Here is a 25,993-nt window from a genome sequence, read left to right on the forward strand (position 1 = left end):
CACAGAGCATGCCTACAGTAGTCTTCCCTTTTCTGCAGTTTCGCTTTCCACCATTTCAGTTACTTACGATAAACTGAGGTCCAAAAATGTTAAATGGAAAATTTCAGAAATAAACATTTCATAAGTTTTAAATTGCATGCCTTTCAGAGTATCATGATAAAATCTCATGCTGTCCTACTCTGTGCTGCCCAGGATGTGAATCATCTCTTTGTCCATCATATTCTTCCTGTTTGTCATTTAGTAGCCATCTTGGTTATCAGATGGACTGTAACAGTATCTCAGTGCTTGTGTTTAATTAACCCTTATTTTACTTAATAATGGCCTCAAAGTGCAAGGGTAGTGATGCTTGCAATCCAGTTCTGCCATAGAGAAGCCGTAAAGAGCTTCCTTTTAAGTGAAAAGGTGAAAGTTCTTGACTTAATAAGGAAAGAAAATTAAATCACATGCTGAGGTCACTAAGGTTTATGGGAAGAATGCATATTCTATCCATGAAATCATGAAGGAAGAAGAAGAAATTCATGTTAGTTTTGCTGTTGGACTTAAAATTGCAAAAGTTATGGTCACAGTACATGGTAAGTGCTTAGTTAAAATGGAAAAGGCATTAAATTTGTACAATAACATATTTTGAGAGAGTCCACATTTACAAACTTTTATTACAGTATATTGTTAGAATTGTTCTATTTTATTATTAGTTGTTGTTAATCTCTTACTGTGCCTAATTTATAAATTACACTTCACCTTGGGTAGATATGTATAGGCAAAAAAAACAAAACAGTAAATATATGGTTCAGTGCTACCTGCAGTTTCTTGGAATGTTTCCGCCCCTGATAAGGGGAGACTACTGTATTCACATTTCTGCATGTGTACCAGTTTCCTAGCAACTAATTTGCTGGGTCAGAGGTCAGAGGACAAATAACTTTTTTTTTTTTTAATTAAAATGACCCGTTAAACTCTTCAAAAATTTTCTTATGCAAATGTTTAAGAGATTTCACATTTACAAATGTTTATGTCTCATCTTTACCTTAACCTAAAGTAACAACAGCAACACTAAACTAATGTATATTCTTTTTAAATTTGCAACTCTCATTTTTAGTGATTTTAATTCTTTGAAGTTTGTGGAGACTTCATTAAAGCCCAGCATAGAGTTGGTGTAAACGTGTTAATTATGCTTTTAAAGAATATATTAAGTCAGGTCGAATTGGTTTTGTTCTTCAAATCTTCTTCTTACTGACTTATTTTTTAATTCATGTTCTGTCATATGCTGAGGTAAACTATTAAAAATTTCATCTATTACTGTAGATTTTTCCATTTATATCAGTCTTCTATTGCTGCCCTAAAAAATTAACACAAATATATCCACTTAAAATAACACTGACTTATTATCTCAGAGTTCTGTAGATTGGAAATTCAGCAGACTCGATTACTCTGCCTCGAGTTTCACAGGCTAAAATCAAGATGTCAGCCAGCTGGGTCCCCTATCTGGAGATTCTGGGGGAGAATGTGCTTCTGAGCTCATTCTGGTTATTAGCAGAATTCAGTCTTGTGTGACTGTAGGGCTAAGGTCCCTGTTTTCTTGTTGGCTGCTGGCCAGGCAGCTCGAATTCAGAACAAGTCCAAACTTGCTAAAGTACCTGGCATGGTGTAGGCACTCCATTTTTAGACATCACCCCTATTCCCTTGCATGTGACCATCTTCATCACTTCATGTCCTAGCCAACAAAGGCAGGTCAGGTCATTCTCATGCATCAGATTCTCTTACCTTCCCTTCTGCCTCATCTCTTGTGCGTAGAGTTAGAGAAAGTTTTTGCTTTTAAGTGCTCATATTTTAGATCGAGCCCACCAGGTAATCTAAAATAATCTCCTATCTTAAATTTCATAACCTCAATTACATCTGAAGATGTATTTATCTTACTTTCTTAAAGACTTTTTCTGGGTATAGAATTCCAGTTTGGTGTTCTTTTAGCACTTTAAAAATATCCTTTCATTATCTTCCAGTTTTTGTTGTTGCTTTTGAAGCCAGCTTTCATTCTAAGTGTTGCTCCTTTGAATGTAATCTGACTTCTTCTGACTTCCTAAAGTGTTTTCTCTTGGTCTTCAGGTCTTAGTAGTTTTGCTATGTTGTGCCTAAATGTAATTTTATTTCTACTTCTCTTACTTGGGTTCACAGAACTCTCTGAATTTGTGTCTGCATTATTTTTCATCAGTTTTGTAAAGTTCTTAACCATTATATCTTCAAATATTGCTTCTGCCACTTTTGTTCTCTTGTCTACTTCTGAGACTCCAATTATATTGTAAGGTACCTGCTAATTCTCTTATCTATGCCTTTTACTCTCTTCTGCTTTTCATTGTTTTTTCTCTTCCTGGAAATTGCTTTTCACATATTCTGTAGTTTCTCTTTTCAGCTCTGTCAAATGGTTCTTAAATGCATCAGGTTCTCTATTTCAGTTACATTTCAGTTCTAGAATTTCCACTTGATTCTTTTTTATAGTTTCCATTTCTTTGCAAAAATTCTCACTAAATACAGTGGGTGAAGTCCGTGTCTGAGAATTCCCAAGCCTTGAACTTTCTGCATCTGTTTCTGTTCTCTCTCTGCTGGATTTCTTTCACATGCATTTCCTTGAATATGTGCTAATTTTTGTGCATCACACATGTGTTTGCAGAATTGTTTGTAGAAATCCTCTGAGGCTTCTGATAATAACGTCTTCCTCAGAGAGGATTTATGTTTGCTTATTCCAGGCTCCTCGTGGCATTAGCAATCTAAAATTGTTTCAGTCCAGTTTTAGAGACTGAGATAGTTTGAAACTGAACTTCACCTTCTGTGAGGGCCTGCCTACTCCTAGTATACCCTCTGGAGTTTAGCTGTGTCCCAACTCAAATCAGGGAGGGTTTACGAACAACTCCCTTTAGTAGGCCAGTTCCAGCATCCCAGTCCTACAAAGGTCTCAACAATGTTGCTAAGCTTTTCTGCCACCTTCTCCAGCATCAGCAAATAACCTCAAGGGGAAAATAGCTGTAAATGCAGAGATAACTTTCCTGAGCCTTCAACTTCCTCCTGATACTTGCCTGTAATTCTTCACAACCTTCTTAGCTCTCCTGTGCCTTCAAGCATATGTTTTTCATATTTTGTCCAGATTTTTTACTTGCCTTCAGTAGAGGGGTTGCTCTGAACTACTTAGGTCTTTATTATTAGGTTTCCTATACTATATATTAAGATGACAGGCAATTTGGGGATATATTGTATATTCTTTTTCTCTTAATAAAGCACTGTCATCATTAGAACTGACCTAGTGGAGATCTTTAGAAAGAAAACTTTAGATTTTTTTCAGGTCCCCTCATACCTTTGGAGCCTTGATTTTTTATTTATAATGCATTCAGGATTTTGGAGAGGAAATAGAGTTTTAACACTAAAAGTAGGAAATACTAACCACCTGCTATATGATGATCATTATCCCTCATTTAAAAATCTGTATTTCACTTAAGTGTAATCGGATAGACTATGCTTGTCAACAGGAAAACAAAACATTTATTTGCTTCTTAATTCTTTTTCACAACGTATTCATAAGGAAAGACTTTGAGGTCTTGTTACCTTTTATAATCATGAATTTTCTTTTGAAAATGTATCAGAAGGTCTTTACGGCCGAGCAGGAACTCCCATCTTTGAGAGCTCTGGTTAATGTGTAATGCAGGTGCACACTATATATTAGGGAGGGAGAAGGCCCAAATAAACACAGAGAGAAAATTTTATGCTTTAAAAAAAAAAAAAAAGAAAGAAAGAAAGAAAAAAAAAGAAAATGTATCGGGGGTTTTGCTGTTATTGTTTTGTTCTTACTTTATCATTTTAATATTCAAATGATTTTATAGATGAACAATTTGCTTAGTATTTCATGTTCATCCTGTGTATTGTGTATGTTATATTCATTATGAAGAGAGAGTCAAAGATTAATAACAGGGAAGAGGTATAAAGTGAGTCCACGTATAAATGTTTGTTTTTCTTAATCTTAGAATATTGCTCATTTAAAAAAGTATGAATAGTAAAATTTATGCTTGCATTTCTAAAGACATGAAGCAATAGCCAAATAGCATATATTGCTAAGATTATATTATATCAATAAATGGTAGTCAAATTTTAGAAGTTCAACTCAAGCAAAACATGAGTTAAATGTGCCTTATTCATTTTAAGCTTAAACATGTGCCACTGACTTTTTCCTATACTCCTGTAATGTCAAGTGGTTTTGTTGTTAAATTTCAAAAATACTAAATGCCATGGGGTTTGAATATTTTATTTCTGATGCTTTAAAAAGTGTTTACTAGATCAGCTGCATTCTTTGTATTTTTAAATACACACACTGTGTTTTTAAAAATCTGGTGAGATTAACTATAGTTAATTTAATCTGTACTCTATTGTTAGGAATTTAGGTTGTTTAATAAATTTTCTTTATTATAAATAATATTGTAGTGAGCAAATATATATATTTATCCTGGTGCTCATGTCTGATTATCCCTATATTAAATTCCTAGAAATGAAATTTCTGGCTCAAGAAATGTGCACTTCTTTAAAAGTTTCTTATATATATTGCCAAGTAACTCCTCCCTCCCCTATATAATTGTACTAATTTTAACTCCTATGAACATGGGAAGTAAGAAAAGGAGCTCTTTTCTCCTTTTAATCTCATCAGCTTTTGGTGTTAAAATGTTCTCAATTTTTAATTTTTAGAAAATCATTTTCAAACATACATAGAAATACAAAGAAAACTATAATGAGCCTCTTGTATCTGTCACCTAACTTTAAGAATTATCTCATGGCTAGCCACAAAAATAAACTTAATATGGATAAAAGACCTAAATGTAAGGCCAGACTATAAAACTATAAAACTCCTAGAGGAAAACATAGGTAGAACACTCTTTGACATAAATTGCAGCAATACCTTCTTTGACCCACCTCCTACAGTAATGAAAATAAAAACAAAAATAAACAAATGAGACCTAATTAACTTAAAAGCTTTTGCACAGTGAAGGAAACCATAAACAAGATAAAAAGATAACCCTCAGAATGGGAGAACATATTTGCCAACAAAGCAACTGAAGAAGGATTAATCGCCAAAATATACAAATAGCTCATGCAGCTCAGTATCAAAAAAACAAACAACCCAGTCAAAAAAATGGGTAGAAGACCTAAATAGATATTTCTCCAAAGAAGACATACAGATGGCCAACAAACACATGAAAAGATTCTCAGCATCACTAATTATTAAAGAAATGCAAATCAAAACTACAATGAGGTATCACCTCACACTGGTCAGAATGGCCATCATCAAAAAATCTACAAACAATAAATGCTGGAGAGGATGTGAAGAAAAGGGAATCCTCATACACTGTTGGTGGGAATGTTAATTGATACAGCCACTATGGAGAACAGTATGAAGATTCCTTGCAAAACTAAAAGTAGAACTACCATATGACCCAGCAATTCCACTACTGGGCATGTATCTGGAGAAAACCATCATTCAAAAAGACACATGCACCCCAGTGTTCATCGCAGCACTATTTACAAAGGCCAGGACACGGAAGCAATCTAAATGTTCATCAACAGAGGAATGAATAAAGGGGATATGGTACACATATACAATGGAATGTTAGCCATAAAAAGGAACGAAATTGGGTCATTTGTAGAGACATGGGTGGACCTAGAGAGTGTCATACACAGTGAAAGAAGTCAGAAAGAGAAAAACAAATATTGTATGTTAACACACATATGTGGTATCTAAAAAAATTAGTATAGGCAATATCTTATTTACAAAGTAGAAACTGAGACACAGACGTAGTTACCAAGGGGGAAAGACAGGGGGTCGGATGAATTGGGAGGTTGGGATTGACATATATACACCATTGATACTATGTATTAAATAGATAACTAATGAGAACCTACTGTATAGCACAGGGAACCCTACCTGCTCAATGCTCTGTGGTGACCTAAATGAGAATGAAATCCAAAAAAGAGAGAATATATGCATATCTATAGCTGATTCACTTTGCTATACAGTATAAACTAACACAATATTGTAAAGCAACTATACTCCAATAATAAATAAATAAATAAATAAATAAATAAATAAATAAATAAAAATTTAAACATTATCTCATGACTAGTCTTAAGAACCCCATCTGCTTTGCTCCAACCCATCTATATCTACACTGGATTACTTTGAAGGAAAACTCAGGTAACATATCATTTCTTCCATTTACATCTTAGTGTCTCTAAAAGAAAACACAATGCCCTTTTCACACCTAATGTCATCAGTGTTCAGATTTGCTCCATTTCTCAAAAATGATTTCTTTTTATAGTGTTTTTATATCAGTATCCAAACAAGCCCATACTTTGTCATTGGTTGGACTGTATCTATTAAATCCTTTCAAATCTGGGGTTCTTGCTCTCTCTTTTGTCTTTGCTAAATACTTACTCATTCTTTGCCAATGTAATAGTCATAAATATTATCTTCTTTCCATTTTTTCCTTTGTTTACTGATATACTTGAGTGTGTTTTTTGTCCCATCTATTTAAGGATATACTTTCTGTGAATGATCTAGCCATCATTCGAACATTTTTTTTCCCACAGTCATCTATAGCAAAAATTGTTACTTATTTACAAGAGCTTAAGGTATGGATATTCATTCATTCAGTAATACTTATTGAACTTCTGTGTGCCAGCCACTTATCTGATGGTAAGGATACATCAAAGTACAAAGGCAGGTCAGGTAGAGCCTTGTAGGTCATTATAAGGACATAGGCTTTTACTCTGAATGAAAAGGGAGCCATGGCATGATCTAAGCAAAGAAATAACATTTCTTAGTCATGTTTTTATAAGAACCCTCTGGTTTCTGTATTGAGGACAGATTATCATATGGCAAGGTTTGAAACTTAAGACACCACTGCAATAACCCAAGTAAAAGATGGGTTACTGATAGCTTGACCAGATTGGTAGTAGTGGAGTTGGTGAGAAGTGGTCAGATTCTAATAAATTTTGAAGGTAGAGCCAGCAGGATTTCCTGACGAATTGAATTTGGGGTGTTAGAGAAAGAAAGGTCAAGGTTGACTAAGATTTCTGAACTCAGCAGCTAAAAGAATCGAATCACCTTTAAAGAGATGGTGGAGCAGGTTTATAGGGTAGATGTGATAGAAGATTAGGAGTTCGATTTGGAGCATTTTAAATTTGTCTAAGATACATCCCAGTGGAGATATCATGTAAGCAGTTGGATATAAGGATCTGGAGTTTAGGAGAGAAGTCTAAACTGAAAGATAAATTTGAGAATTGTTAACATTTAGATGATATTTAAAGCCATAGGACTAGATGAGATCATCAAAGAATATTAACTCTTTCCTGTAAGATACAAGGTGCAAATATATTCTTCAGGTTTATCATTTACTGTTAACTTTGTTTGAGATGTCCTTTTTAATACTGAAACTTTAAACTTTTATGTAATAAAATAGCTTCATTTGTTTTTTTCTTTCCCTGCCTTTGGAATTATCCCTCAAAAGCCCTTTTCACCCATAAGTTTTTAAATTTTGCTTCCATTTACTCCAAATTTATTTTGACATAACAGGCAGGATTCTAACTTAATTTTTTTCAAAAGAGCTAGTCATTCTTGTATAATATATTGACAGTCTATCCTTATGGCACCTTTAATTTACATACAGTAGATAGTCATTGGTAATTCTGTTTATTGGATTTTTATCTTATTCTTTTGCCTGTTTGTCTGTCCTAAAGCTAGTAACTATTATTTTAATAACTGATAGTTTATAGTATTTTTTGACATATAGCAGTGCTAGTCCCCCTTTATTATTGTTTGTTTTTAAAGTGTTCTTGGCTGCCCCTAAGAAATGTGTAAGAATAATTTTTTTCTGATTCCAAGGAAGTAAAATCTTTTCAAATTTTGTAAATTAATTTTGTCTTCACATTTTCCTACTGTCAAATCTGCTCACTCTAGAACAGTTTGCCTCTCCATATTCATACCCTCTTGTATGTTTCTCAGCAAAGTTTTAGAATTTTCTTCATATGTGTTTTATACATTTGTTATTAAAGGTATCCCTAGGCTTTATATTTTTGTTATATGGACTGTTTTTATTTTTCTTATATTAATAAGCCTATATTCTTATTCAAGAAGAAATTAACTTTTCAAATTTTGTTAATTGTAATACTTTACCAATATCATTACCTAATTATGAGATAGATATTTATTTGACTTAAAGTCTTTTCCTCCAAAATATGTGTCTGTTGACTTGGAGTGAGACACACACCTATTTTGGGTCTAGAAAACAGAAAATTCACTCACTGAGTGCCATGCAGGGTGGGGATGCTGTCAGCAGGGTTTATTTATGGAACTGATAAAATTTCTGACATTAAATGAAAAGTCAAGATTTCCTCATTATCCATCTGGAAACTCACATGTAGTAATATTTCTGTCTCTAACCTTATCTTTTCTTAAATTTTGCACCCCATGTCAGTGGTTTTATCTTAGAGTACAATAAAAGATAATAGTAGAACCGGTTTCTTATAGTACAGACATTCTGATTGCATATAGGGTTCTTTTGTAAATTTATTTCCCCTGTAATTACTTGAATACAAAGAAATTTCATTTTAAAAAAAGATCTCTATACTAATTCCTCATATAATAAATATGAAGCAGCAAAATGTTTATAAACTAAATCTTTCATGTTATCTTCCCATTTAGCAACAAAATTTAATACCATTAGACAATGGGAGTCATTTTTGAAGCCCTAAATACATTTCATTTGTTCCTTAGTCTCTGTACACAAAGCAGTGTTCAGTTATTCATCTGTAACTGCAAATATTACTATAAATTAAAATATTCTTTGCATTGTCTTTTTCTTTTTTTCCCATCTTGAATAAGCATGAATACTAGGAAAATGAGACCGAGAGGAAAACATGGTATCTGCTGTTTCTCACGGAGACAAGTTTCAAAAGGTTATGGTTGATTTATTACTCAGTGCTGGATTAATTTAGAGGACTATGACAATTTTTAAAATGTATTCTTTGTGATATTCATAAATAGCTGATATTATCTATGAAGGCATTAATACTACAATAACCACAATAGTGTCTTATGAATACATTATAAAATGTTTATTAGTTTGGTTAATTCAGTAGTACCTTAAGTTTACATATCTTTTAAATTGTTAAAATTCATTCACCTGTACATTTGCAACTATGAATTCCATGAGTCACAAGGCTGTTAAAAGAATCCAGATTTATGATTAGTACAGTAATTGTATCAATCGCTTATAGCCTAGAAGTGTTTATTGAAATGCATATATTAATATTTGATTTCACTTTAGAACTTTGCCAACTAATTTTAATTTAGCATAGTTTCCCAAAATACTTGCTCGCGTGCATATTAACATGAGTGCTAGCAAAAGAAAAATCCTTGCCATCATTTTGTACCAAACCTCAATTAGATCTAATCCCATTCATCAATGTCTCCCTGTCATGAACCCTACTTTGCAGCCTGTGACTCATGTTTGCTAAATACTGCATTCTGCTTTTTACACTAACGTACAGCTCTGTAAATCTTTTAACATTTGCAGTCTTAAGCTTTTGATAAATTAGTTCCTCTGGGTAAAATCATTCAGGACACATGATATGGCACATCAAAAGATGACCCCAGAAGCCCTGCCCATTTTTTAAGAGGGGGATTTTTAACTCATTAGTGATAAATTATCTAGTCTCTTTATTTAGAGGAACCATCTGTGGAATATTTCAAAAAGCTGAAAAATAAATATAGACCCCCCCCCACCTAAGAAACCACATGAAATTGCCAGTTAGTACTTGTGTTTTAGAGATTTATTTAAACAAAGAGAGAGAATAGAATATTTCTTAATTCAATTTATTTTAAAATATTTTGAGAAAATTTGATGTAAGACATGAATAATTATCTAGAGTAGTTTCTATTTCTCATATTTCCCCCTCTACAATTTACTCTTCACGCTAAAATGATTTTCCTAACAAAGTGCAGACCCATTACTTAGAAGAACCTTTAAAGGCTTTCCCAGTCCCATGTCAAGCTGCAAGCTCACTTCCCTGTGGCACTTGGTGTCCCAGCCTCCTCTTAAACTTGCTTTCATTTTCTTGCCTCTACAGGCTTTTCCCTCAATCTTGAGTTCTACTTCCTCTCCATCCCACATCCTAGCCCATTAAAATCCTTATCCTCCTTGAGAGTCCAGTTCAGATACTGCCTTGTTTATGAAACCTTCCCATTAATGAGTCCTCTCCCCTTTGCCTGCACACACTCTTCTACATTTCCGTTTTATTTTTTATTCCATTGTTATAGCAATTATCATACCTTACCTTCCCTCTCCCCAACAAGCTATAACTTCATTGACAGTCAAACAGTTTTTTCATCAATTTATTTTTAGGTTTATTGCTCCTTTCACTAATGTTTTAACCTCGTTTTGCCTTTTTTCATTGAACTTCTTGTTATACTCCACATTTTCCTGTCAAATATGAATTTAAGTAATTTTTGTTAGCTGCATATTATATTTATCTAATCCCCTATTAATGAACCCTTAGTTGTTTTCCCTTTCTTGCTGTTGCAAGCAGCACTCCACTAAACATCTGTGCGTATGTGCATATTTTGTGACTTGTTTAATTATGTCCTTAGGCTAAGCCCCCAGAAGTGGAATAGTTAGGTCAGAGGGTCTGTACATTTTTAAAGCATTTGATATGCACTGTCAGGTTATTCTCCAGAACTATTGTAAGTGTACAGTCTACCCCCATAAATGGGTAATGAAGGTGAATTTTTTTCACGTGCTTTTGTCCATTTGTAATTCATTCTCAATTACCTGTTTATCTCCTTTGTCTTATTTTTCTGTCATCTTTCATTATGCTTATGTATTTATTTTGTAAGAGTTCTTTCTTGATAGGTGACCACACACATATGTACATATATATGGATATACATATACATACACATGCAAGAGCTTTAAACACTTTGCTGTATGTATATGGTACATTTTTTTCTTTTTTTTGTGGTGGTTTTTAATTTTTTCTTGTAACCCAACTTTAAATTATAAAGGTATTTATCTATATTTAATTCACATTTATGTTCTCTTTCTTGTAATAGTAGTAGGTAGATGACATCTCAGTTTTGAGGGATTGAAATGGTATTCATATTTTTGGGTCTGTGAAGAAAATTTTATATTTTTAAGACTTCATTATAATCATATTTATATATGTTATTACTTTGTATTGCTTGGTTTCTTTACCTGACTTCTCCCTGGTAAATCAATAAGAGACTTTAGTTCTGCCAACAACAAATATGATTGATATATAAACATGTCCCTTTTTTGCTGTGAGCAACAAATTATGAAGTAGGAAAGTTTAAGTGAATAATAAGATCATATAATGCTAGATTCTGGTTCTATGTATGAAATGAACCCCACTGTGATTTTCCTGGTGGTCTATAATTAATCAGGAATTAGGATGACCATTTTGAAGTGGGAATTCAATAAAAAATATATACATTGCTAAACTATATGATTTTTATAACATAAGAATATCATAAAGTAAGGGTTTCTATTACTTAGACCTTTCTTTTTTTTATTGTTTTGTTGTTTTTTTTTATAAATTAATTTATTTATTGGCTGCATTGGGTCTTCATTGATGCACACAGGCTTTCTCTAGTTGCTGTGAGCGGGGGCTACTCTTCATTGTGGTGCGCAGGGCTCCTCATTGTAGTGGTTTCTCTTGTTGTGGAGCACGGGCTCTAGGTGCATGGGCTTCAATAGTTGCGGCACATGGGCTCAGTAGTTGTGGCTTATGGGCTCTAGAGCACAGGCTCAATAGTTGTGGCGCACGGGCTTAGTTGCTCCATGGCATGTGGAATCTTCCCAGGACAGGGCTCGAACCCATGTCCCCTGCATTGGCAGGCGGATTCTTTACCACTGCGCCAACCTAGGAAGTCCGACCTTTCATTTTTTGCTACTATGAAATACTTATTTGTAAGTTTTAAGTTCCTTTCCTCTGTAATGGGTATTGGTTTAAAATTATTTAGATGTGACTTGTTAATAATTCATTGATTTAAGGGCATTTCTTATAATAATTAAAAGAATTCATTTAGAAGTAAAAATATACCTACAGTTCTTAAAACCACTTTTAGGAAAACAAACATAAAACAGGTCTGTTGTTTCTATTTTCTATTAAAATCCATGCTGGATGACTTATAACAAATTTCTAGTATTCAGCTAACATTCCTAAACAGTATGCTTGCTGCTGTTTCTTGATTTATCTATGTTTAGGTATTATCAACTCATTCTAAGAGATGAAGATTTAGCTCGTTTATGCCACCACTTTATTTCTTCTTCCCTGATCTACTAATGTACTGGGATATTATATAATACACAATTATCTTAAATTATATAATATCTTTGTATGTTAGGCTCATATAAGAAGTGGCATATATTAATATATGTAATGTTTAATCCTACAGCCTAGGTAAGGAAATTTTTTATAATAAGCAAAAAATATTGTAAAAAAGTCTTTTAAAAGTAAAAATATAGTGACATTTCTTAAAACTACTTTTAGATTAGACATGAAATAGCTCTGTTTTTTTCCTGCTTTCTACTGGAAACATTTTAGAGTCCTAAGCCAAATCTTTGTGATAGGCTTCTTGGAGAAATGAAATATTTGAAAGATTAAAGTAATGAAGCAAACTAGATTGTAGTCGCAGGTGGACTTGAATAGCTTAAAGAACAATCCAGCCAGTAAATACATTTTTAGATGTTTCTCTTGAGATATAGGCGATTTCTCAAAGGTCTTTTTCATATACTTCTTTATGAGACTGTCTTGTATTTCACTAACAAAGTCAAAATATCTAATTTATTGTTTTTATTACACAGCTATCAGTTGATCATGTTCCTTAAAATTTCAGAAGTTTGGGGGGGAATGATGGCAAATGGAAGATTAATATCTAAACTGTGTTTACTTCTTCATTAACCAATCATCAAGTATTTGTTCATAATTTCTTTTAACCACTTAGCAAATATAATTTAGTGGGCAGACAAATTAATTCTAATTTCATTACTATTTTCACTGTTTTTGTTTTGATATTAAGCTGTGGCTTATATTAATAGCATATTTTATTCTATAAAATGCTACACAAAGTACACAAGTCATAATGTTCTTACGTTGTAATCTAGATAACATTGTGTTAGAATTTGGACTACTACTGTTGAAAATTGTATTTTTTCACTATCCACATCTTTAGTGCTTGCATTTAGAGTTAATTTTGAAAGTGGTTTTAATACTTAAAAGACTTTTGAAAGGCTTCTAAACCTTGGCAGTCTCAACAAAATGTTTTTGTCTGACTTCCTTTTTAAGTCTCTTTATGGACTTACAGTAAACAAACTTTTTGAAGCGGGAATCTCTAGCCATAATGTAGGAACAGATAAATAGAACACTAAATCACTTTATCCTTAAATGCACATTTTCAGTTGTATATAAGATGCCTTAAAGCATCATATAAATATTTTAAGATGTTTCCTAAACTATTAATGGATAAGTATTACAAAGAGTAGGATTGGATTCATTAAGCAAAACTTACCCTAGGGTTTAGAAGAGAGGCTCTTCTATATCTTTCATTAGCTCTGATCTATCTTTGATCACTTTTAAAATCCTGGTTTAAATTGTACGACGTAATCACTTTGAAAAGTTATATTATTTAATCATATAACTTTCATTGCCTACCCTCTTCCCTAAACCTGGAGTTGATGAATAAATCTCTAGCATTGTTTATGCATTTTTTGCTAAATTGTTGTTTTTAAGAAAGGCTTCATAACTATAAAAACAATAGTTGGGTGCATTATATTGTTACTTTACTTATTATATGCCTTCAACTATGCGAGGTGTTTAAAAGCCTTAAAAGATCATCTTGAATTTCAAGATAACTATGTTAGACCTTTATAAGCAAAATTATTTTTCAATGAACAATTTCTCTCCAAGAAGTTCCCAAACTGTTCTTTAGAATTATATGTATTCTAGTTAATTTGAAAACAGTAATAGAAAATTTCCTGATCCTTAAAGTGATGTCCTCTCTGTTTAATCATCTGAATATTTCTCAACAAACCTGTAAAGAAATTAAAGTATATCTTACCTTTGTATGGAATCCAAGTGTAAAGATAAAGATAAATATAAGAAATATAAAAAGCTAGAGATCTTTAGGACACTTAAAATATCTGAAAGCAAACTGAGTAAATCCATGTCCTTATACAAAATATGTATTTTATTTCTTAGAACTTTAGCTATTTAAGCTTTATTTTTATTTCTGCTATTTATTAGGCACTATAAACTTTGAAGCATATTAGAATTACACAAGCTAACATTCAGATTTCACAAGTGGTTTACCTGTTGCCTGAAGAAAAGGAATTTTCCTTCATTCCTGGGATTCATGACTTTAAATCAATTCTGCTCAGTCTCACCATATTGAATGATTTATTTTTGCTGATTGATTCACAATTTTATTGACCCTCTTAAAATTCTACAAGTGGGTAACTGCCCTGCCTTTCCTTCTGTTATATGCTAGGGAAAACATGAGCAGGAGAGTGAAGTGGTAAGCCAGTGGAGACTGGGGCTAAATAAATAAAAGATCTTTCCCACCTTCCCTAGGCCTAGAATGTTCATTTTGCCCTTCTGTTTGATTGCCAGTTCCATTTCATGTTATTTGCTTGCATGTTTCAGTTAGACTTTTGAATGTAAAACTTCATAGCTTTGGCTAGTTTGACCTCACTCAGAGTCCACAGATTTTGAGTAAAGCTATCGCAGGGCAAGCGAGAGATATGATTTTCGTCTGCCCTTTACTTTTATAGCCCCAAAGTTTGACTATTTTTCTTTTCATTAAAAGCCTCTGCAGGTGTGTTCATGCATGTGTGTCTGTCTTTCCCCTCTCCCCCTCCCCCCTCCCCCCTCCTTTTTCCCCCTCTTCACCCCCACCTCCTTTTAAAATTCAGTTTATATTTTTGTAAAAGTGATACGTGTACAGAATTTAGAAAGCTAACAAGTGCTGTAATATTTGTGGAAGCATTCCTTGCCCTATTGCTGCCCACTCCCGATTCTTGTTCACCTTTCAGATATTTCTTTTGATTTTTCTTCCTAATGTCTACATTTCAAATTTATACTGCTAATTCTTATGTTTATATTTGTCCAATTTTAGATATGATCTACTTATTTTTATTTTGTTTTACTTTATTTTAAAGGCTTTAACTCCTTTACAGTGTGTATACATTTCTTCCTATCCCCCTTTTTGCCAAAACAGTTTTACACCTTTTTAAAAATAAATCTCTGGAGTGTTATCAAGTAAATATTGTTCCCTTTTGAGCCAAGAAGTGTATAAATTCTCTTTCTTGTACAGCTTTACTGTTTCTATATGTATTATTTCCTTTTTCCATCCTCCTTCTTCTTGTTCTCCTTTATTCTACAGAAGTACATCCTCCAGTAGATTCTGGAGAATGGGGGCATAGGGAGTAAAATTTTTTTAGACCATGAATGTACAGCAATATTTTTATTTTCTGATTGTTTCACTAGGTATAGAATTCTAGGTTGGAAATAATTTTTTAAGAACTGTGAAGACATTGCTGCATTGATTTCTAGATTCCAGTGTTGTTATTAAACTGTCGTGACATTTTTATTCTTCATACTTTGTGTAAGACTTTTTCTCCTAGGAAGATTTTGGGGTCCTTAGTATTCTGAAATGTCACAGTGCTATACCTTGGTGTTGGTCTTTTATAAGTTCATTTTACTAAACAGTTTGTGGGCCTTTTTCTCTGGAAACCTTTATCCTTTCACTCAGAAATTTTCACATATGTATTCAAGCACGTACACATGCTTACATACATAAACCTCCATAATATTTTTCTTTCCTTCTTTCTGTTCTGTCTTTGGAAAACTTATTAATCTGGTGTTGCATCTCCTGGATTGATCCACTAATTCTGTTATTTGTTTTCTAGTATTTACCTCTTTTGGTTTGTTTGTTCTCTTTTCTACGAGATGTCTTCATCTTTATCGTAGAATCTTTAATTTTTTTTTTCCACTCACTTGAAATTTCTAGGAACTCTTTCTTACAATTCAGTGTTCCTTTTCATAGCACTTTGGTTTTGTTTTGTGAATGTAATAATTTCTCATTTCTCAGAAGATATTAATTATGATTATCCTAATATACTCGTCTACTTCCTCTCACTTTTGTTTTCTTGTGTGTAGTCATATGTCTTATCATGTTGAAAGACATATTCTCAAATATCTGGTGACCCTGGTTGTGTTCTGTGTACATAGTTAGGTTTTTCAGCTACTGAGCCATATTTCCTTCTGTTCAGTTTTCTGTGACTTTTTCCCTCAGTTTTTGCTCATGGGGTCTGTATGTACACACTTTGATTTGGTTTTGATGGGTTTTTGTTTGTTTTTTTCAAAATTGGGATCATACTGTATTTAAATTTCTTTACTGCTTCATTTCATGAATATTTTCCTAAATCATCAGATAATCTGTAAAATACGGCCTTAAATAACAATATAATTGTGAATGTCCCATGTTTTATTTAGCCATTATCCTAACTGATTAAATTCTCCCTGTGGTGGGAGCTTGGTGTAGGTAGAACATGGCATCTGGGTTATCAGAAGGCCTGAGTTTGTGTGCCAGCTCTGCCACTGCTTTATACAATAATATCCTTTTATTGGTCCAGTGAGTTTCCTCTGTGCTTATTAGTAGTGTGCTTTTGCCCTTAACTTGCTGATAATCAAGTAGAAATTAAGGTCCAGAAATATGCGGGAAATGCATTCCTTTTCATGAATCTCACAGCCCAGGGAGTATAGAAAAGAAACCAGAGCCTCAGGTAGCCTCAGCTAGAAACTTTGCCTCTTTGCCACCAATGCTGATTGTAAGGCCCACAGGGTTCCTTCCTACACTGAGACAGCTGGACCAGGACTGAACCTTAGGGCCTCTTAGTGCTGCTGCTAGTGTTCACATATTGCCATTTCACTGTATCTCACAGCATTGTCTAACCCTTTCTCCTCCTACCCTGCCTACTCCCTCATCCCTGTTCCTCGTTTAAGGAACTTCAGTGACATTCTTCCAGTGCCTTTTACTTCACTCCCAAGGATAGCGTTGAAGGATGAAGTGGGGAAATTAGAAGTTATTCTCTCTATGCCTTCCTTTTTTCCAGTTCTAGCTACGCAACATCCTTCATAAGGTCCTCTACTGTCCTGGTATGCAGATGATACTCTTGTCTTATTACTAACATTAGAGCAACTTTTCTCCTATTTCTATTATATGGTCATTTTAAAGGGAATCTGGAAGGGGAGCTACGTACCTCTACTCAGATTACCACCTTGGTTAAAACTGGTTGTCTTTTGCAAAGTTAACCTTCATATCCCTTCTTGTACTATGGATGTTTCCAAAGCAAGACATAGAAGGTGGAGCCAACTAAGGGCTGCATCTTCTAGTGAGAAATTCAAGTATTCAGTGCCTTTCTATCTTCTCTCCCTACCAAAAAGAATAGGTTCTAATATCATGTATATCATGTATTACTTGATTAATGCATTCACTGCAAGACCAGATTTTGCATTTCCACGTCTTCACTAAACATGAATTTAAAATGCACTGGCTGCTTTTTAAGGAATTGAATGTGCAAGATAATTAACAAGATATTGGGAGTGGAGCAGTCAGCACTTGTATCTGAAATTACAGTGTCTCTGTGTCTGGAACTGAAGATAAATGTTTCAGTTGTTTGAGGGTGTTTAGAGATGAGAAGGTACAGTGCCTGACCTAAAAGGAGATGCCCTTTCCCATCATGCTATTAGCTTAAATCTTCCCACCCCCCCACATTGCTCTTTGTACAACTTCCTAGGAGCCAAATTCTGTTTTCAGTAAATTTTCTTCTATCTGCCACCCTTGTTCTAGAACCATTTCCTGCTGAGCCTCCCTCTCCTTCCTTCCATTTCCCTACCCCAGCATGATGATAACACCTGCCATCTCTAAAGAAGAAATCATATCCTCAGACCCCAAAGGGGTCTGCTGCCTCAAGCCCGTGAGCATCTAGACCAGAGAGGAAAGGAAGCAGGTTCTAAGATACCTGCATTCACTTGGGTCAGCGCTCCTCAAGAGGACAGGACCTCAAGTCTGATGAGCTGGGACTGGGAGCAGGGAATGTCAGTAATGAGAATGCCAAATTTGAGCAATGATATTTAGGACTTTTTGAACTTTTCTGTAACTGTGCATGTCAAATGGTTCGTGGTTTCATGGAAAGTTGTATAAAATTAATATATACTACTCCTTTGTGCGAACTCCTTATCTTTGTTTCTGATTGTCAGGCAGCTAATCACACCTGTGTATGTCATTGCATACATTCTGGATTTACTTTATATAATTTTTATCTGATTATTTGATTACAACACCCTTCCCACATCTATCACTACTGCTGCCACTCGAGTCCAGGCTCTCGTTATTTCTTACCTGAGCTATAGCAGTAGCCTTGTTAGTGATTTCCTTGTTTCCTCTCTTACCCATTCATATTCTCTTCTCCACCCAGTAAGCAAAGCAATCTTTCTTTAAAATGTAAATTAGAGCACATCATATCCATGCTTAGAATCCTCCACAGATATCCCTTTGCACATGCAATAAATCCAAGCCCTTATCCATATATCCTAACACAGGCTGGCCCCTTTCAATATCTCTTGCTTCTCATTTCTACTCTCCCTCTAACTCACTACACTTCAGTCACACTAGCCTTCTCTCTTTTCCTTGAGCTCAAGAAATTTATTGTTGCCACTGGGTCTTGCACTTCCTGTTTCCTCTGCCTCTTTCCCCAGATCTTTGTAGGCCTGACTCCTTCATAGCCATTCAAGTCTCAGATCACATATCCCACTCTTAGAATCAGCTTCCCTGGCCGTCATAATTAACACCCCTCCTATCTCCCATCACCCTCTGCTCCACTTTTCTGTTTTATTGTCTTCACAACTCATTTGTTATAATTACCTTAGTTTATTAAGATAATTTATTTTTCTGCCTTCTCCCCTCAAAAATGTAAATTCTTAACTGTTTTGTTTACTGCTGTATTCTCAATACCTAGAAAAGTTCTGGAACGTGGCAGTGCTTAATATTGGGTGAATGAGCAAACGGAATCTTTTTATGAACATGCAGTCCTCTTAGATTGTTTTTCTTGTTCCATAGCTGACTACAGCTTTTTTTTCCCCATTAATCAAATAAACATTGATACTGTATTGAAAATAATAGTAGTAACTTCTTTTAAAGATCTCAACATTATAGTTATTGTTATTATTTGGACATGAATTTCAACAAGTCATATTCACATAACCCTAGATCATAACCGTTTCAGGGCAGTGGAAATGCAGTATACCTACACTGTGTTGGAGAATTAAAGTTGAAAGACATGGTCTAGAAATAAAATTTTTCAGACCATCGAATACCTGCTACCTTCTATACTTAGTATAGGATGTAGTAGGCTAGTTCCTTAGATGGAGAGACCCTGGAGAGAAGACTTGCTGTCCTCCCAAGCAGCTGCCCATCTTTTCCATCTCAATTTATAAGAGCCTACCTTATAACAATGCATTTTTAATGTCTTGTCACCTCCTGTTTGGCACCTCCATTGCTGAGATATTTCATTGACTACCATTAGAGTCCCTGGTTCTGAAAGTCCATAACTACATGATTCCTTTTCTCATTTTATGGGCCCTTTTTAAAGCAATTATAATCTGCCTCCAGGTTCCTTCTTTGTCATTTCCACCCTATAGGCCCAAGAATTACAGAATCTTATTAGATAGTATTTTCCTAGCCTGAATCAGGGGAAACTACAGATGCCCCAAGCCTGCTCTTCTGGAAAGTTACTGCATATTCTCTAATGGAAAAGTACAGCAAATCTCTTTTGTAGACATAGGCCTAGCATATTCAGTGGTGATTCTAGCCCCTGACCCAGCACTCTCCAGTTTGCCTTACCCAGTTAAAGTATTCCATTAGCTAACTAAAGGAGAGTGACAATTTATTGTGTAATTGTATTTGTATATTCTGGATACCATATTCAAAATGAAATCTCTGCTGTTTATTGTGTTCTTTTAGTCTTCATGAATAAATGGAGTCATTACCCCCTTATAGTTACAGTGAATTGACTGTTGAATTTTTATTTAAGCCTTTAAATCGTATTTTGCTCTGATTATCTTCTGAACTTTTCTTAGCAACTAGTCAGCCTAAGTAGTCCTGAGTTGACCATCTATTTTCTGCTCTCTTTATTTTATTTGTACTGAATAATTGAAAGGATAAAAAGAAAAGAACCCCCTGGATTTGTGTTTTGTACATGCTTTGTTTCTGTAGCATCTCTTCTTTCAGGTCCAGGAAAACAGTGGTATGTGAATCCATTACTGGCCACATCTTCATGTTACCATATCCTATCAGGAAAGCAGAATTATGGCTAAAGATAATGTCATCGTAAGATTACTATTGTTTTCACTGACAAACTGCTACTTAGTCTGATCATATCAAAATTTGATATTGGATATATGTTTAGATTATCTCAAAGAACAGGTGGATATTTCCTTGGTATAGCATGGAAGACCTCCTCCCCCCCGCCTCGCCGCACCTTCATGCTCTTTATAAGCAATAGGGAAAACATGGTCCACCATTATGGGAATTTGCCCACTGCCACTCCAGAAATTATCCCTCTGTAGATATGTGCAAGAAAAATAGTTACCCTGGATAATCCTTATCCCTTGAGATTTCATGGTCCATTGTGTTCTAAATTTTAGAATGTTGTTATGATGCCTGTATGTTAAATTACACTTAGATGTACCTTCTTTAACAATACCTTTGGTGTATGTTACAGTTTATCATCAGGCTTGATAAACTGGATATCTGATAAACTGAAAATGAGACATTGTTTGAAATATATTCTTTTAGTGACAATGGTGTGTTGGGTATTTATGGAATACTGGAAAGTAAATTACAGCTTACCCTGTGAACGTCATCATGCTAACAGTTGAAGCCTATATTGCTAGAACCTTTGCTTGAATCCTAGGTATTTTATACACATTATCTAATCCTAGAAAATCCCTGTATATAGAAAGGTAGCATCTCATTTTTTCTAGGGGGTATTAATGCCCACATTGCTTAAGTGAGTTGCCCAAGGTCATTCAGTGAGTTGCTGGTGAAGCCAGAAATAGAATCCAAGTCTCCTGACTCCCAATTCAGTTCTCTATCCTCGATATAGTTTTCTATCCTCTATATACCCCTGCTGCCTCTCATGGGAAAAGAAGTTAATCTTCCAGCTATTAATAGCCACCAAATTGGTGGTAGCAGCACAGTGGAGAAAAGTAACTGTCTTTACACTGCAGCATTAGTATAAAAATATCTGGTAATGGAAAATTTGACAAATGTCATGTTAAAGGGAGTGGAAAATTATTTTAAGATCTGGATCTCATTTATCTAGTTCTCAGAAAAGTAAAATTCCTTAGTAGAACAGGGATCATATTTTTCTTCCTGTTTTTAAATTGTATTTCCTAGAGGGTGATTGTCAACCTAGCCACAGCAAAGTCTGTCGTCAACTAATGTAATAAGAATATTGCATGTACTATTGCTGATTGTTATAAGTGTATTTTCTAACTTGGTCGAAAGTTTGAATTGCTTTATCGAAATACGTAGCCCTTATTTTATTCAGCTTTCAGTGTTACTTAAGTTATTATTATATTGTAAAGCAAATGTAACATCAATTGGAAATTTTACTGCCTGATTTGAAGATATGGTGAGAAATACACATTATAGTTTCTTCCCTGGACAGCACACTCTAAGCAGAGTTACTTTGTGTCAGACACCATGAAGTTTACCAGAATGAAACAGGCAAAGCAGAAAAAAAAATTAATTAAGAAATGCAACATAAGTACGCAGGAGCTCATCAAGTTTATTGTTATGCACGTAACCAAGTCATTATTTTGTACACTAAAAAAAAGTGAGAAATCTTTATGTACTTAAATATTTAAGCATGTCTAATATTGTGGGAGTTCACACTCAAGTTCAAACAAAACAATTTGTCTCTTAATTTTGGATCAAGGAACAAGAATTCCCCTATTAAAAATCTCTGGATATTATGTTTCTGTTTAACGATTACTAAACATCTTTAATCAGGAGAATGACATTATCAGAATTATATTTTTCTTGTAAGTGTGAGAGAGGCGGGATTGGTGAAGGTTGGGAAATGCAAGGAAAAGGTAAAAATCTAGTTATTTGTTGACCCAGGTGACTGAGAAGGCAGTGGCAAGAGGATAATTAGAAATAAGAGTGTATAGCCATAAAAAAGAATGAAATAATGCCATTTGCAGCAACATGGATGGACCTAGAGATTATCATACTAAGTGAAGTAAGTCAGAGAAAGACAAATATATGATACAAATGAACTTATTTACCAAACAGAAACAGACTCACAGACATAGAAAACAAATTATTGGTTACCAAAGGGGAACGGAGGGCTAGGGATAAATTAGGAGTTTGAGATTAGCAGACCAAAAACTACTATATATAAAATAGGTGAATAACAAAGTCCTACTATATAGCACAGGGAACTATATTCAGTATCTTGTAATAAACTATAATGGAAAAGAATCTGAAAAAAAAAATATACGTATATATAACTGAATCACTTTGCTGAACATCAGAACTAACAACATGGTAAACCAACTGTACTTCAATTAAAAAAAGAAAAAGAAATGAGTAGAATAAGAGGGTCAAGTACATATCCTTAGAAAACTGTATACGTTTACTGGTTGGAGTTCGTTTTCATAATTGCCCAATGTCTTGAGATAGCTATATCTATAAATTACTATTGATATTAGCTATTTAGTATTTATTTTCAGTTGTAGAATTTCTTTATAATGAGTTTATTAACTTTAACGTTATTAGCAATAACTTTTCTTTCCAACTTATTTTCTTTTAAATTTTTATCAATTCGGAAGAAAATATACTTATTATTGGGGGGTTATTTTTCCTTTTAATGAGGTTATTGGAAGACTATTTAGGCAAAATTATTGAGCTTCTTTTTACTTTTGTTAAACAGGCACATCTTCAAGAGAATCTAATCTGCTTAAAATTCCTCCACAAAAAAGAACCCGAAGAAAATTAATGCCTTCTCCCTTGAAAGCAAAACATACCCAAAAGTCTATGCTGTCTGAAAATATGCAGCTCAATGATTCCCTCACCAGAGAACTTCAACCCATTGTGTATACTCCAGAAGACTGTAGAAAAACTTCTCAGTATTCATCTACAGTGACTTTATTAAAACCATCATCACATACTACCAGTTTTCAGGCCATCAGCTCAAATACAAACAGTGATAATTCTCTGAAAATGTTGTGTGAAGTAGATATCCCTCTCGCCAAGAGAAAAGAATATAGACAGGAGGATTTGGAGTCTACATTTATTATATGTGAAGACAACAGGAACTTGAAAAGTGAATTACCTGAGCAAGAATCACTACCAAACAATAACATTTTACAAAGGTACACAGGAGCGTTGGCCAATTCTTCTCTTGTTTTATTTACATAGCCTTTAAACTATTAGCTTTCGTTTTCCTCTGTAGCTATATTTAAGATCTATTTCATAGGTGAAGTATGCTATCTTGATTATAAAAGCCAGTGTTTTACCTTCATTAAATCGTAATTGTCTTTGTCTCTAAATGTTAATCCACTAACACAGTATTGTGAAGTCTTTAATTTTAAAACTTAAGTTGATTGACCCTCCTTAGGCTAGAAGAGACCTTAAGATATATTTAGTTTGTTCTTCATACTCCAGAGTTAGATGTTACAAGCCATCATCGAACGATTACCAGGTGTTTATTATTATTCATTAATATCTTCACTAAACCACAGTTTCTATTGATGTTTAGCAAAGCTCAGCTTACTCTGAAATAGTCCTAAGTCTAAGGTATGGTTGACTGCATGTCATCCAAGCAAAAATATATCCTTCTTACTTATTTTGTATAGTCACAATTAATCTAAATATGGGAAGAATGATACTTCACCTTTCTGTGCTGTGGAAATGCAGAAATCTCTTGATAGATATCTGTGGTGTAAAAGAGGGAAAAGAAAACCCCAGGCAATCAAGGGAAGTTTATAGTGTTGAGTAATGTTTTCCTTTATGTATTAATACAAAATGGTATTCTAATTATGGAACTATATGCCTCTATTTTCTCCATAGTACAAATCAAAATTATTCTTTTTATTTTTCATTATTTAATATACAGGCTTGCCCCTTCTTCATTCTCAAGTAAACATTCTCTGCCTGTACCAAGCATAGTACCATCCTACATGGCAATGACTGCTGCTGCCAAAAGGAAACGGAAACTAACAAGGTACACGTAAAGATAAACTGAGTCGGTCTTTATACTTATGTAAGATCATCTTTACACTTTGTTTCCTACAGCTCTTTTTATTTCTTGTAATTAGATTGTCAGTTCGCAGTTAAGCGTACATATAATACATTGCTGTGAATGCAGCACTAGTTTTCTGTTATCAAAGGAAGATCTTGATAAAGCCCAGATATTTCACTTGGTATTTGTATAAATATTCCATATTTCAGATTATTAAAAATAAATGTGAAAGTCTTCAAAAAGGTCATTTAATTTTAACTTTTCTTCTAATGACAGTTTTTACTCATTTAGTATTTTTCCCTTTAGACATTACTGAATTTTTACAGTCCTAAAATTATATTATTTTAATGAATTTTGATATGTGACTAAATTCAACTAACAGCTGCTTGAAGGCACTGGGGAACAACCAACACAGCCAGGACTTGAGGGTCTAAAATCCCAGAGAAAAGGAAAACAAGTTGTGGAGAACTGGACCTTCTCTGCTTCTTTTTTCCATTTAGCATTTGCCAGTTCATGGCATCAAATATAGAGGTCAAGATGAAAATGAAAGCCTAGGGCTATCAGCATCTCACTGACCTATGGAAACAAAATTGTTCTGTGTAGCTTTTGCCCTCAAGGTATTCACCAGTTTCTAAACTGTGGAATAAGAGACCAAGCTAAAAGTGGCTGCCGAGAGGCTAAAGTAATAAGCAGGATTTTGACCTTCTCGTGGGACCTGGACACAAATATTATTGTTTAGGGATCATCATGTAGAAGAGGCCCTGTTAAACGCCCAGGGTCTTATTTGAAATCTTTGAAGGCCTGTCCTTTAGGTAGGAGTAGGGCAAACTGGAAATAGACTGATTCTTGAAAGCCTGAAACAGACCGTTGACCAGTTCAGTCCCTTTTTGGATCAAAGTGATCTATCTGTATTCTGCTTATTTACCAGAAGAAAATTAAATCGTCTCTGAAGAATATACCACCTCCAGCCTCTATAGTTTTTCACATGCAGTGTTTAACACTTAAGCAAAAGTTACCAAGAATGCCAGGAGACAGGATGAAATGACTGAAAATTAAGAGAAAGAAACAAATTAGAGAAGCAGTGATACAGATATTGAGGTTATCTGATAGGGACTTTAAAATTTTAATTGTGATTAAGCAAAATAGATGATAATTTCCCAGAGAACTAGATTCTATTAAAATGAATGAAATGAATATTCTAGAACTGAAAAATAGAATTTACTGAAATTGCAAACTCAATAAATCAATTTAACAGATTAGGCACGGCAGAAGAAAATTTAGTGAACTGTAAGATAGGTTAATAGAAAAATATCCAAACCAATGTGCAAAAGGATAAAAAGATAAAAATATAGAGAAGAGCAAAAAGAGACATATGGGGCACAATTAAAAAGGTCTAGTGTATGTGTGTTTTGAGTCCCAGAAAGAAATGAGAAAAAGAATGGGAGAAAACAGTATTAGAAGATGCTGGCTAATAATTTTCCAAAACTGACCAAAGATAACAAATCACAGGTTTGAGAAGCACTGCAAACTGCAAACAGCATTAATACAAAGAGAAACATACCCAGGAACATAGCAGT

General features: G+C 34.1%; 1 protein-coding gene across 2 annotated transcripts in view; it reads left to right on the forward strand.

Moving 5' to 3' along the window:
• KIF18A (kinesin family member 18A) overlaps positions 1-25,993 on the forward strand; it is a 77,008-nt gene that overhangs the window by 46,181 nt on the left and 4,834 nt on the right. For both annotated transcript variants that reach the window (XM_057749619.1, XM_057749618.1), the window contains exons 14-15: positions 23,106-23,547; positions 24,291-24,398. In XM_057749619.1, coding sequence (XP_057605602.1) covers positions 23,106-23,547; positions 24,291-24,398 — 550 coding nt within the window. The remainder of the gene's footprint in view (positions 1-23,105; positions 23,548-24,290; positions 24,399-25,993) is intronic.

The sequence above is a fragment of the Hippopotamus amphibius genome, chromosome 9, assembly GCF_030028045.1.
Source record: "Hippopotamus amphibius kiboko isolate mHipAmp2 chromosome 9, mHipAmp2.hap2, whole genome shotgun sequence".
Taxonomy (NCBI): Eukaryota; Metazoa; Chordata; class Mammalia; order Artiodactyla; family Hippopotamidae; genus Hippopotamus; species Hippopotamus amphibius.